This window comes from Carya illinoinensis, chromosome 5, assembly GCF_018687715.1.
Source record: "Carya illinoinensis cultivar Pawnee chromosome 5, C.illinoinensisPawnee_v1, whole genome shotgun sequence".
NCBI lineage: Eukaryota > Viridiplantae > Streptophyta > Magnoliopsida > Fagales > Juglandaceae > Carya > Carya illinoinensis.
The window spans coordinates 43,442,585-43,457,433 of NC_056756.1; the positions used below are offsets into that span (position 1 = coordinate 43,442,585).

Below are 14,849 nucleotides of genomic sequence, written 5' to 3' on the forward strand. Positions count from 1 at the left end.
TTTCTTAGACATGTTTGTTATATGCTGAAAAATATAGAAGGAAGTAAGTTTACAGATTTCATATAGGAAAGGTTTTATCTTTACATAATCGTAATAGAAAATAAATCAAACATAATTGAAAAAGGGAAACCCACATTTATTCAAACAAACCAAAGAAATGGAACTAGCTATTGGATCCGTAACCAAAATGGAACCCACTATTAGAAATACCAAAAGGTATTAGAGTCTAAACGTTAACATTAGAGAAAGGGACCCACCATGTTAAAAAAATCAGTACTAAAGCTATTGAAGAAATTCTAAAACTAGAAAGACATAAAGTATAAAAGAAATGCAGCGAGCAAGACAAGTGAGAATTTAAGTAATGCATAGGAAACTCTACAATCAAATATGAGATTAATCATGTGGTCACCATGGCTTCCCAAAATGAATAGCTACCAAACTTGTCTTCATCTTTGAATTACTTGAAATTGTTATTTAGTATAATTGCATGATAGTGATGGCCACATTATATTTGATCACCAGATCACCCGTCTGCTTACTAAAGCAATTCAAAAGTACTACTAATCTCCCATTAATTGCTGCAAGATTTATTGGATTAAACTCATTTAAAATGCAATGAGTAGCTTAAATTTCTTCCCCATTAGCATGACAAGCTAGACATTTCTTTTCATGGGTAAAATAACCTACTATTGCTAGCAACCAAAAGGATCTCTCTCTTTCAGAGGATATTGTAATCTAATGACCAGACTCATTATATCATCTAATTTTGGCAGTCATGAAATGCTAATGCGACAAGATTGGAGAAGGCAATATTGTACAGAAAAGAAACAATACTAGTATTGCCAAATGAGGACCACATGCAATATATATATCTATATATATATGTAACAGAGCTTTACTTTCAAGAACAGAGGAATTATGCAAGCATTGAGGCAAGCCATAAAGGAGGTGACAAAATGATTTAAAGGGTTGATGTTCACTCTTGGAGTTGTAGATTTTGGACATGTGAAAGATGCATAGAATATAAGTTGTCATACAGAGAAAACAAATATGATCACTAACTTGTTCTTTATGCTAGCTAGCTTGGATATCAGTTAAGCATAAGTAGCAGTAGTACCAATATTGTTATTCTAATTTTATGCACTGAATATTCTCAACAAAAAGTGAAGATAAAAGGTATTGATTTTTTGTAGTTTTATTTTTTTTATTTTCAATCATACCATTAAGAAGAATGGACTTGAAAAGGTTTTCCAAATTAAAGAAAATAAAAAGGAATCATATTTTATCCCACCTCCCCCCCAATTGAGTGGAACTCTTTTGATATCCTTAGGGATGAGCTGCAATTAAATTCAAACATCGTGCTTGAGTTTTTGCAAATAATTCTCTGCCTTCTAGGATTGTTTACAAGAACAAGCAAGAAAATCTCAAAGGAAACCAAACTAGTGATCATATTTTTAGAGGAAACCAAACAAAAATATTCTCAGCACAAAGCATACAAAATGAAAATCACAAACCAAACAAAAATAACAAATAAATGATAAATAATATCAATCACAACATACTTATATTCCAGCCCACTGTGAATGGAAGATTATGACTCACTTTGCACAAGTGGCAATACCACCGAATGCATGCACCTTCAACACAATTTGCAATACCACTGAATGGAAGATAAGGGTTCTTTTTTTTCTTTTTTTGCACACTGCACACAATTTACAATACAACTGAATAGCAATACCCCCGAACTCAATCGTGGGTGTTGTATAAATAGAGTATGAAGAGTGGTAGAGTTTTAGTAGGATAAGAAATGGTGAGAATCAATTGATTTATTTTGGACGTCTATAGGGAGATCATATTTGAGAGGGAAACCAAGTAACAAAAAGATAATTACACGGGCGAATTTGTCTAAGTAGCTTTTGGATTTTAGAAGAGAAAAAAAATCCAGAAATACCTTAATAAAATCAAAATGCTCAACGAAAAACTGGTATTAACAGAAATTTGTTCATACCTTTCTTCAGCTAACTTTTTTGGTGATGATAGAATTCAATCTCTGAGTAGGTAGCTAACCCGTAAGAGTTTATAAATCTGGAGACTTCTGAAGGGAGGAGCTAACCCATAAGTAAATAACACATGGTCCTATAGATCTGGAGACTTGAAGGAAGGAGGAGATCGCATTGTTGAAGACTTCTAAAGGGAGGAGTGCTCAGCAGAAATTTGAAGGGAGGAGGACACGACAAGTCAGAAATTTCTGGGATGGGCAAAGCATGTCATTATGTTAAAATTATAAGGGTAGTTATGTCCATCACATATTTGTTTAAAATAGGGACCACGTTCTATCCACTGCGTTTGACAAAAAAACATGATTTTGATGCTTTAATTTTCTACTTTTTCTAGATTTGAAAGTACTTTATCGCAAAACTACTAACGAGTAAATTTCATTAGTTAAGTAATTTATATCCTATAATTGTATTTTTTAAACCTCTCACTGTAATCTCAAACAAAACTTACTTATAGTGAAATTTATTATAATTTTAGAAAACTAACGCACCGTATATCTACTCCTTCCCTATTTCTCTTGTAAAAAATCAAGGGCTCCATATCTTATTTTTGCCTGAGGAGGAGGATGCCTCTGCGTTCTCCTTTTCATTTCTCTCTTTCTTCCATCCACTTGCCTTGTCTATCAAAGTATTTTTTTTTTCTTGATATTATTTTGCTTTCTTTAATGTCCAAAAAAACAAATCTATAACTTTCCGACAACTCTCAAGAAATACGCACGGTACAAATAGACTCTTAGGTTGCAAATCGTTAGAAGAAAAGTGACAGTTTTACAAAAATCACCGCGTGTGGTCCTCACGTGCCACCCATATATGCACATGGTCATCACGCGCCACCTTTTCTGGCAGCTCTTCTCGCCACACAAATCACCAAACTCATTACCACTAGATCTTTTAGATCTGACATTTGTGGCTGAAAAGAGACAAATGTGTTACCTTCACGCGCCATCACAGATTCCAAAATCTATCGAAATTGGTCCAAATTGTAATCCGTCTTTTTTTGCATATATTATTATTTTCTTTTTAGGTTTCCTTATTGTTAATTAGAATGAAAAAAGAGTTCGTCTCTCGTACTTTTGTCTGTAGAGGTTGAGTCATCTCCTTTTATGAATAGTGAGGTTGAGTCTCTATTTAGATAGAGAGTGGTATCTCTTAGACATTTATCTTTAGAGAATATCAGTGATAGTGAAAATAGTGTGCTAGTGAAACTCCAAATGTATTATTTTGATTTATGGTGTCATATTTGATATGGGAACATCCTATAATGTATCTAATCATTAATGTAAGTTTTTTTATGAATAAATGATGACAGTTTTCCTCAAACAAAAAACTAGCACACCAATCATTTTTTAATATTGCTAATGTAAAAAGCTTCCACATTATCGATACGGTGTGTTAGGTGTATAAAAAATAAGACTTACAAATTTATTTTCTCTATATTGATATCTAACATTATTTTCATCACACAAAGGACAAGGTGACTACAATCATACAAATATATGTACTTGGAAATGCAATCTTTATTTTACTTGTTTATATATAATTGTAGACATAGATTGTATCCCTTACATGAATTTTGTACATTGAATCCTATATCATTAAAATTGACATATGATACTCTTCAACTATTAAGAGAATTTGACTCTATAGTTTGGATAATTTGTAGTGTAAAGTGGAAGAGTTAAACATACTTATAATTGGAGAACGTGAAAAGAAATTACTCGGTCTACTTATAAGTCCAATAAAATAATTTTGAATAATGTTACTATGCCTCCTAATTCATACCATCCACTTTGCTCCCCTCACATGGCACCACAAATATGGTGTTAGGTGACTTATTAAAAAATATAAACAAATTTAAAAAATTTATATTCAAAAACAAAATAGTGTTAAAACAATAAAAAAATAATAAGACTTAAACCCTAGATTCTTTTTACCATTTATATGTTTGTGTTTTTAATTTTTTTTTAATAAAACACGTAACATCATATCATGATGTCACGTTAAGGGGTAAAATGAGTGATATAAATTAAGGAGCATGGTAGTATTACTTAAAATTTTACAAGACGAAGTGTTAGTTTTTTCATGAGTTAAATTTTTGCTAACTAAAGATTTTGTCAAATCAATGTATACATTGCATTTTATAAAAAAAAATCTTAAATACATGGAGGATATTCTTCCACAATAATAATTACATCATAAATAAATAAAGCATCTTTTGTCAAGACATGTGCTATTATATTGATATTTCTTTTGATATGAATAGTATCTCATTTGACAAAATTCTTTAAATTCTCCTTAGCTTTAGACAGAAACATTCCTGCACTAGTCCAAGCAGCATCATCCTTCTTCAAGGCCTGAATGATTTGAATGGAGTCATCTTCAATTATAACCTTTCTTAGTCCCATTTCCAAGTCAAAAGTTGTTGCTTGCAATGCCCCATAAGTTTCAGCCAACAAAAGATCTAGAAAAAAGGCTCTTTCTTTTTCTCATGGTTGTAATAATTCTTCCTTCATAGGCTCTCACCGCAACCCCTATACCAATTATGGAATAAGTTTTATCTACAACTGCATTCTAATTTAATTTGTAAGTATTTAGAAGAGGGAGTTCCCATGTGGTTTTAGTTTTGCTACTTGGCCCTGAGGTATCATTCTTCCACTCCTACACTTCGTGTGGCAGTTGCAAAGTTTGTTGAATAGGACTCACTACTTTGTTAGGATGGTTGAACTCTTTATTGAATATGAGTTCATTCCTTCTCAATCAAATCTCTCTTGCTACCACTGCAAAATCCTACACCAATTTAGTTTCCATAGTATTCGACATTGCCTCTACTAGTTCTAATAGATTCTGGGAAAGAAATGACTTTTTTAGAGCCTTTTTTAGCACTGACACCAAACATCCTTAGCAGATTCACACTCCCATATTTCATGAACAATAATCTTCTCCGTTAAAGCAGATGAGACGCTTTGGATGCTCCACTATTTTCCTCTTAAATAAATTAGCTTGAGTAGGCAAGTTCTCCAAAGAAATACCTTATCCCCTGGAGTGGCATTCAAATTCCAAATCAGCTGCCTCACCCTGTGAAAACTATTGTTGCTCGAGGCTTGGCCATTTGCAACAAAAAATAACTCATTTTTTGTATATGGTAGGCACTCTTAACGCTGAAAAGACCAGTTGAAGTACCTTTCCAAATTAATTTATCGAGGTTATTGGAAGAACTAGGAGGGATCTATGCTGTCATTTTTGCTTCTTCCTTTTCAAAAATCTGTTCCACCAACTCAGCTCTCCATTTCTTTTCACCTTCATCAATCAACTCTTGAACTTTAGCCTCTTCATCTAGTATCAAAATAAGACTCTGAACCTTTGATGGTGTGAGCTTTAGAAGCCATTTATCATCCCAGATATTGACTTTTTCATATGTGCCTATTTTCTAATAGGTTCTAGCTTCAATTAGATGCATTCAAAAAAGAAGATCATTGAAAATACTTTGCCTTTTAAGACTTGAGATGCTAGAGATAAAAGGTGTTGAATTAGCCTCCAATTTTGTTTAGCAAGTATAACAAGATTGAAGCTCTCCAAATCTCAAAATCCCATATCTCCTGTTGATTTGGCTTTCTCCATTGTACTCCATGAGACCTAATGAATTTTCCTTGCAGTCTCTTGTTGTCACTGTCAAAAATTTCGCATTATATTGTTAATATTTCTTATCAATTTGCTGGACAGCTTGACAATACTTATGCTATATATCGGGACAGCTTGCACCACTGCGTTAATAGTTATCATAAGAAAATATATTTATTCTTTGTAATATATTCACGCCTTGCAAGTAATGTCTTCCACTCCTTGCTCGTAAAAAGAAAATAAATAATAAATAATATTGTTTTATTTTTCTGAGTAAATGCTCATCTAAATGCAGTCACTAGTTGATCAACTAATGTCCCTATAACTTCTCTAACAGCCGGACGCGTCCACAGAGAAACGCCACCGAAAAGGTAAAACAAATTTTTTTTTTCATTTTTTATATGTATTTTTTTAATATATTTAAATATTTTTTAAAAATAAACAAAAATCACAATATTATTTAAAAATATTTTTTTAATCACTAAATAAAAAATATATATTAAAAAAAATAAAAAATATAATGTGGCCACCGATTGTGGATAAAGCATTATCCCTAACAGATACTGTCAATGTCACGTGACTCGTCCATGTCAATAAGGAAAATACAACCATCTGCCCTAACAGATACTGTCAATGTCACGTGACTCGTCCATGTCAATAAGGAAAATACAACCATCTGCTCGTGATTAGAGATGAAGATTTAGTATATATTTAGATATTAAGATGATTTTAAATGATTTGAATGGATGCAAATAATAATATTTTATGATTAGATTTTAAATTTATGAAATATATTGAAATATGTTTAATTTTTAATAAAAATAAAAAAAATAACAAATCTCATAAAAAAAAAATAGCCGCAATCACCTAAACATAGCCGTAATCAATCATGTAAGGTAAAAAGGGAAATTAATATGTAATCAATTACGACAGTACGAAGGGTTCACTTTGTGTTTTGACTTTTGGATAAATGATTTTATAATTATCGATTGTCTTATATTTAGGTATGATTTAGATAATGAATTGAAATAAGATAAAAATTTAAAAATTAAATAAAATATTATTTTTTAATATTAATATTAATTTTAAATTAAAAAAATTGAATTATTTATTATTTTATATAAAAATTTAAAAAAATTATAATGAGATGAAACGAAACACTTATTATATTCAAACAGGGCTTAAATGTTTGTGTTAGAATATAAATAATAGTGTTATATATACTTATAATATTATGTATAAGATTTATTAATTTAATTTTTAATCTAAAATTTGAATTTAAAATTTTATGATTTTTAACATCTATACGTAGGGAATTAATTTTTTTATAATTTTTTTTAAATACAGTTAGCATTTATCTAATATAAATTTTCGAGATGTTCCAATTCAAACTAGGAATTAAAGGCAATATATTTCTAGCCAGATTTCTCATTTTTTACGTCCAATTTAATTTAAAAAAACAGAATGATTTTTTTTTTTTTCAGTTTAAATGAGATAAAGATAAATACATAATGCTTCATAATTGGAAAACAGCACCGTGAAAAGGAAAATGATTTGTAAGGTTCTAAAGTATACAAGTCTTGTACATTTTCCTTAAAAGAATTGCATAAATTTAAGAATTATGTGAAAAGAATTTAAATAATTGGGAAAAATAATAAAATATATTATTAAAAAATTAAATTTTTATATGAATTTTATATTTAAGGTTTTAAAGTATATAAGTCTAGTATGAATTGTATAAATTTAAGATTTATTTGAAATTTTTTTTAAATATAACTGTAAAGTGCATAAATATCACGTAATTGATTTGAAAAAGTGAGATTTATTATTAAAAAATTAATTTTTTTAATATAAATATTATATATTTTTATTTTTTTAAAAATAATTACTCAGAGATTATATAATTTATAATTATAAATATTTTTTTCTTATTTAATATACCTTTTTACTCTTTAAATTTGATCATCTCGTACAAAAAGAAGTAGTTAAAAAAATTTCAACCCATAATGTGGGCCCAAGGGCCAAGTGGGCCAGATCTTAGGTTGTGGGAAGATAAAGAAGATAGACCATGGATAAAAACACAAAAGTAGAAACTTAAGCAATAGGGTTGGGGGAAGACCAAAGTGGGAGAACGGAATAATATAATATAATATATAAATAATATTAAGAGAAGGAAAGGAGGAAAATATAAATACACGAATTTTCTCTCATAGAAGAAGAGGCTGTTCTTCATACGTTTCATTCTCACTGGACAAAACTAACAGAAATCTCGCACCCTTTCCATTCTATATATCTCCTCTCTTTCTCTCGCTCTCTCGATAACATATTTCCTTTCGTACGAAACCAAAACCCTAATCCATCGCTATTCTGAAACCCAAAATTCGTTTTGTTCCAATTTTCTCTGCCGCTTTCGCTTTCCACAGTACCAAAAATCCTCGTTTGGTTCTCTCTGTGAGACGCATTGTTCTGGTTGAGAATAGACTGAGGCGGTTATTGAGACGGTTACGTTTTGGCGTAATTATCATCGACGGAGGTTAGGGTTAGTCCTCCATCTCTTTCGCTCCCTCCGCGAGTGCCTGTCTCTCTCTGAAATTCCCTGTATTTAGGGTAAGAATTTTGTGCTATTCAAACCCTAAGTCCTGATAGTAATACAGATACGTGTGGAGGCTCTAGGGTTTCTATTTTTTACATATTTGCTTGGCCGTCAAACTATAATTCTGTTATTCGTTAGGGTTTCTTCTCTGTTTCATGGGAGTGAATTCCTGTTTAAGAACCCTGGGCTTTCCTGTTCTTCTTCCATTGTTGAATGAGTTCTATTTTTGTGAATCGGTTCGATTTTTCTCCACAGAGATGAGGGTCTTCTGAGCGTGTTGTTATCATCTGCCAATCCATCTTTAATTAAAGATGGCGATGTAGATAGGCTTTTTTCTTCAATACAATTTTCTTGACATTGCCTTTGTACTCGTGCTCTGGGTTCTCACCTGCGAAGATTTTGCTTCTCTTGATTGAAAAATAGATGCTATTAAGCCTGGGTTTGATGAAGGACCTCTTGAGTTCACAAAAATATAGGTGAGTAAAGTTGGGACAGTTACGTCCCGAAGTGGTGGTGGTTCGTGATAGTGAAGCAGGGTTGGTTGTTTGGAGATACAGCCTGGTATCTGTGCTGAAGGGTGACGGTTTTCGTTCTCTTGGTCCACCCCGCCGTGAATTTTTTCTTATCCTGATTTAACATTCTACGGACATACCTAGTTGTGAAAGTACAGAAGAGCCCATCAAGGTCATACATATATTGGTTAGTGTGTTTGGAGAACTGACTGGCTTCATTGGTCGTAATTATTAAGTTCAGTTTAGGGTAAGGAAATTGCAGAATTACTGTAAAAAATTATTTGATTTTGCATTGAAAAGCTGTGGAAAAAGAGTGGAGCTGGTGAAGGTGAGAAGTGTTGTTTTTTCCGTTTTTGATCATGTTCAGTGCTCCTTATGGAAAGAAGTGAACCCACATTATTTCCAGAATGGTTGAGAAATACTGGAAGTGTTACTGGGGGTGGAATTTCAGCCCACCATTCTGCGTCAACTGCTACTCATTCAGGTACTTTTCAACTTGCCAGCTTGTACTTGCAATCATGTAGCTTTTGCAAAATATACATATGTCTATTCATGTTTATGTTTCTGGTCACATGCTCTTGAGTTTTTGTGTGAATATATATGCACCAATATGCTTGCATACATATATGTGTTCATGTGTATGCTACTACGGACTTTTAGGTGTGCAGTAAACTGGTGCTTTCAAAGTTTTTATCTTTGGAAAAGCCCAGAGTCGTAGGCATGTTTAATAATTGTGCTCTCACTGCTACAGATGGTCCTTCATTGGCTCATCACACAAGAACAAGAAATTCTAAGGGCATAAGTGATTTTGATGCCCCACGTTCTGCTTTTCTGGACCGGGCATCTTCATCAAATTCACGGAGGAGTTCTACTAATGGTTCTGCAAAGCATGCATACAGTAGTTTTAATAGAAATCACCGGGACAAGGAAAAAGAAAGGTTAAGCTTCAGGGATCACTGGGACCATGACTCTTCTGATCCTCTAGGAAGCATCTTTCCCAGTAGGGTAGAGAAGGACAAGCTGTGGCGTTCTCAATCTATGGTTTCCAGGAAACAGGGTGAACCATTGACCCGAAGAATTGCTGTGGATTTTAAAAACGGCAGCAGTAGCAATCACAATGGCAATGGTGTGCATTCTGGGGGTAGTGTTGGTAGTAGTATGCAAAAGGCAGTGTTTGAGAAAGATTTTCCCTCACTTGGTACTGAAGAAAGGCAAGGGGCACCTGATATAGGAAGAGTTTCATCTCCTGGTTTGAGTTCAGCTGTTCAGAGTTTACCTGTAGGTAGTGCAGCTTTGATTGGTGGGGAGGGATGGACATCAGCGCTGGCAGAGGTGCCGACCATTATTGGCAGCAGTAGTAGAGGATCCTTATCTATTCAACATACTGTTTCTGCCACCTCAGGATCTGGGGCTCTGAGCTCAATGGCCGGTCTTAACATGGCTGAAGCCTTGGCTCAAGCTCCACCACGAGTTGGCATTACTCCTCAGGTGATTGAGCAAGTTGTCTGAGCCTCTCAAGTTATGTAACCCATTCTTGTGGCTGATCTAATAAGACATCTTTCTTCTACTTGCAGGTCTCTGTTAATTCACAGAGACGTGAGGAACTGGCTTTTAAGCAATCAAAGCAATTAATACCTGTTACACCTTCGATGCCTAAAGCCTTGGTAAGATAGTTGCCTTCAGATGTTGGTGTATGCTAAGTTTATTGTGGAACTAATCTTATAACATATAAGGCAGTTAGAATGTTTGTCAATCTGTAACTTTGAATGCCATTTGCTTATCATATTTGTCATTTGCCCGTATATATTTGTTGAATATCGTATGCTGCAGCCAAAGTCAGTGAAAGAAGCTTACATAGGAACTTTTGATGTTGGAAAATTGTAGATGTCAGCCCCTTTAAAGTGTAATATTTAGGCATAGTTAACATATAGGATTCTGGATCAGAGTGGATGAACCAATCCATCTTTAATAAACAGCCGCAATTCTTTAATTTTTTGTGTTATTTGCCGTTGATGTCCTATTTAGTTATGGAGCATTGTTGCCTTTACCTTCTTGTAATCAAACTTCATTCACTCAATTGATGGATAAAAGCATATGGAAGGGACACCTGTAGGTCGATGTCTGTCCTTGTTCTGATATCATGTTCCTGTTTGTTTTATTTTTATCTGGTGGGGTTAATCAAAGTTCAGAAATATATTTCTTAGATCAATGCTCTTACAGATCAGCAAAAATGTTGTTTGTGAAGTTCATGGTATCCATAACTCACAAGTTTTTTCTTATATAGAAAACAACTATCAACTTTTCTTTTTATTTTAAAAAAACAATTAATCTGGTGTGAATGCTTTAGCTTTTTGTGAATATAGCGAAAGTTTCTGTAATTGGCTTCTTTATAGTCTGACTTTTTTCGGGGTTGTAAAGTTTTGGCTAAAATACTTCGGCCCCTTTTTACTGTGAATCAATGTTATATTGCTGCTGTCTTTACTGATGAAAAAAGACATATTGATGCTGGATAATATAGTATTAATTTGTTAAAACAAAATTTTCGGCTTCAAATAAAAGGCATTTAACTCTCTTCATTCTAAACTATTGATGTTGGCACATTGCACTCTCCAGCTATTTTTTGAATAAATGCACCCCCTCTCCATTTATAGAAAACTGGCCAATAGCAATCTCAATCTAATTTTGATCTGAAAGATGAATGAGAAGTAAGTGACATGACAGGTTCGCTTTTTGATTTTAGGGGAGAATGCACATTGCAACTCGTTGTGGTTTGAAAGCGTATGTATTAGTATTGGTAGTTTGGAGTGTAGAGTATCTGACACGTATTTGTTAAAAAAAGAGAGTTTTAAATAGTCATTTGCTTTGTGCTAACATCATATTGGTATTTAACTATTGCTCCTTGATAGATTTAATTTTGGTACGTGCTTTAAGTTTTTTATTTTCAAGGTTTTATAAAAGGAGCCTCATTTTTGGTTTAGGAAGTAGGAATAAGTTTATATAGATTCTTTCTATCTTCTTTCATGTGTGTAATTTCTTTTGTTAAACAAATTCAATTTTTGGTTTATTAAAGTTAGAGAACATATGTGATTCTTTTACTCTCTCTCTCTCTCTCTGGGGTAGGTGATTTGCATGTTAAGGGTATTGGCAGCAGTATGGTGTGATATATACTTGTTCACCTTCTTTTATTAGATGAACAATTTAGGTTGATTCCAAACAAGTTTTATCACATGAATCTATTTGTATGTCCTTAATACTGTGACTAGGAGCTTGTACTGTTACACTTGGCTACTTTTAGAATATTCATCTTTTAGTTAAGAGTATGATTAATGGCATGCATCATAAGCATACGCAGTACTGAGATGGAAATAATAATAATGTTTTCTGTACCTATAAAGAAAGTAATAAGCATACTTCCCTGGAAAGTGTCCTTCCTATGTTGTTAAAAATGAACCAACTTACCCTTGGAGGGTTATAGCGCTTTTCATTTAAAGGAGTATAAAACTTGCCCAGTTTACTGTAGCAGTTTTGTGGAATTGTTATTGGGATACTGACTTTTTTTAGTTATTGAAATGAGCTTTTTTGTTTTCCCTCTGTGTACATGCTTGCGGAACATCTTTGGTTTGAAATTCATGATAAGTGTGAGGCTCTGCGATACAGATTGTGCTTGGGGGTCAATATTGAATGGACTTGGCTAGTTTGCAGCTAACATCAGGAGTTTCCTCCATTGGTCAATTGTAATCAGTTTCAATGGCTTGAATAGCCATGATTTTCTTGTATCGTTGGACACTCATGCTTAGGTGTCACTCTTGTATATGGCCCGTGTACTTAGACTATACCCATTTATATCCTCAATAAAATCCTTGTTTTACTGATCAACAACAACAACAACAAAAAAAAAAAAAACACATTGGGAGTTTCCAGTTTAGGTAGATTTTTTTAATTAAAATCTATCTAAGCATACACACACATTAAGATTATGATTACCATTAGGTTGTCTAATGCTAATTTTCTTTCCAGGTCCTCAATTCTACTGATAAATCTAAGCCCAAAACAGTGGTCAGAGCTATGGAAGCAAATGTTGCTGCCAAGAGCGGGCAGCTTCAGCCAACTTCTTTGCAACATGTTAATCAATCTCCTCGTGGTGGACATAGCAAGTCTGATGCTTCAAAGACATCTCATGGAAAGTTTCTTGTTTTGAAACCAACATGGGAAAATGGTGTTTCCCCCACTCTGAAGGATGTTGCTAGTCCAACACACAATTCCACCAGCAAAGCAGCAGATAGCCAGCTTCCTATTAGTCCATCTGTTGCATCTTCTCCTTTGCGGAGCCCCCACCACCTTAAGAATTCCTCTTTGGATCGTAAAGTAGCTGCATTGAATCTGAAATCAGGATCCACTTTGGAAAGGAAACCTTCCTTATCTCAAGTACAGAGCCGGAATGATTTCTTTAATCTTATAAAAATGAAAACTTCAACGAACAATTCAACAGTTCTCCAAGACTCAGGCCAGGTTATTTCCTCTCCCACCGTGGAGAAATCTGATGTAGTAATTGGGGAAGTAGTCAGTGCCCCTGCAAGTCCCCATGCTACTAGGATTGGTGCTGAGATGACTAGCGATGGTGATACATGTGATGCGGCTCAGAGGTTTTCTGTTGGAGAGAACAACATGAGTTCCAGTGAAACTGTTTATCCGGATGAGAAAGAGGCTGCTTTCCTTCGTTCCCTTGGCTGGGAGGAAAATTCTGGTGAGGATGAAGGCCTCACAGAGGAGGAGATCAATGCTTTTTATCAAGAGGTAAAGAAGTCTTGGCTTGTGCAGATTTTAACCTTACGACCTTAAAAAAGGGAGCGGCCTAATTTTAGATTTCCCATCTAATGACTCGTGTATTGAATTGGTCAGAAGGTAGAGTTAAATCAGAGTTATAAATCGACTAAAATATCCAATTAAATAATTGTGTGGAATTATTATATTGTCCATTTCATTTATTTAGAAGGGAAGGGGATTAGTTTTTGTTTACTCCTGCTCTCTTGGGTATGTCAAGTTAGGTTTTGAATAAGTTAGTGACCCGGTTCATGCCACTGGCCAATATTTAACTGAGAAGAGTTATTGCAGTGCCAAAGTACAAAAGGTCGAACAGCTATTATAACATGTTTGATGAAACTATTTGCAAGTGCAGTTTACTAATTTTATGCGTACACATTTTTGTGCAGTGCATGAAACTGAAGCCGTCCTTAAAACTATGCCGAGGTATGCAGCCAATACTTTCAAAGCTGTCTGAATCTCATTTGACAAGTTTTGGTGGAGCACCCTCTGAGTTGAGCTCGCCGCACACTGGATCAGAAGCTTAATTTACTACTACTCGCCTAAGAGATTCAAGAACTTACCATTTTTTTTTATGGCCAGATGGTTTCCATTTTCTTTTCTTTGGTTTTGAAGAAAGAGTGGTATGAATGAAGAGGTTGGGTTTTGGTTGGAAGTCTGCATTTTGCATAATGCAATAAATGGAAGGTGCCCCAATCCTGCCTCCTAGAACGGGGAATTCATTTTTTTTTAGGTTTCAAGGTCGGCTGGGATGGATAGGGTTAGGGAATATTTTGTCTGTAGTGGAAGGTGCTTTGGAAGTAGCATCTTTTGGGGGGTATTTTGGTTCTTTTCTTCCTTTTCCTTTTAAAATAGGTTTCAATTCTACAAGATAAAGTTTATGTTGTTTTTGGTCAATTTTACTGAAAAAAAGAAAATCAGAAAGTTTTCATTTTTAGTTTAACTTATGCTGTATACGTGTTTCTGAAGTATTTTCAGTTAGCACATAATGTAGATAGCTAGTTAGCCCTAATTACACTAATTATAAGTAAATAGAAGTTGGGTCATAAATTAATTTCTTGAGGATAAATAGTATAACTAATTGATTAGTAAGCGTTAGGAAGCTCTCATGCTGTAAGAAAATTGATTAGAAATATGGCCATACCTTATACAGCAAAGCCAATTTGAACTAATAAGCGAATAATTAATATTGCCATCCATTGCTCTAGGGAAAAATACGTGGGAGTGTAGAATAAGGTCTTGGAATAA

At 33.8% G+C, this 14,849-nt stretch overlaps 1 protein-coding gene and 1 long non-coding RNA gene across 2 annotated transcripts; one reads left to right on the plus strand and one right to left on the minus strand.

Annotated features, from left to right (window-relative positions):
• Positions 1 to 36: 36 nt before the first annotated feature.
• LOC122309052 lies at positions 37 to 2,262 on the minus strand. The gene is made up of 2 exons (XR_006242324.1): positions 2,009 to 2,262; positions 37 to 1,702 (listed from the first exon to the last, which is right to left on the minus strand). It is a non-coding gene; the product is annotated as an uncharacterized LOC122309052 (long non-coding RNA).
• Positions 2,263 to 7,875: 5,613 nt separating this feature from the next.
• On the plus strand, positions 7,876 to 14,544 carry LOC122309942. The gene is made up of 5 exons (XM_043123753.1): positions 7,876 to 9,264; positions 9,532 to 10,268; positions 10,355 to 10,444; positions 12,798 to 13,574; positions 13,991 to 14,544. Exons 1-5 carry the CDS (start codon positions 9,156 to 9,158, stop codon positions 14,126 to 14,128), a joined length of 1,851 nt encoding a protein of 616 aa, XP_042979687.1. The 5' UTR covers positions 7,876 to 9,155; the 3' UTR covers positions 14,129 to 14,544.
• The last annotated feature ends 305 nt before the right edge of the window (positions 14,545 to 14,849 follow it).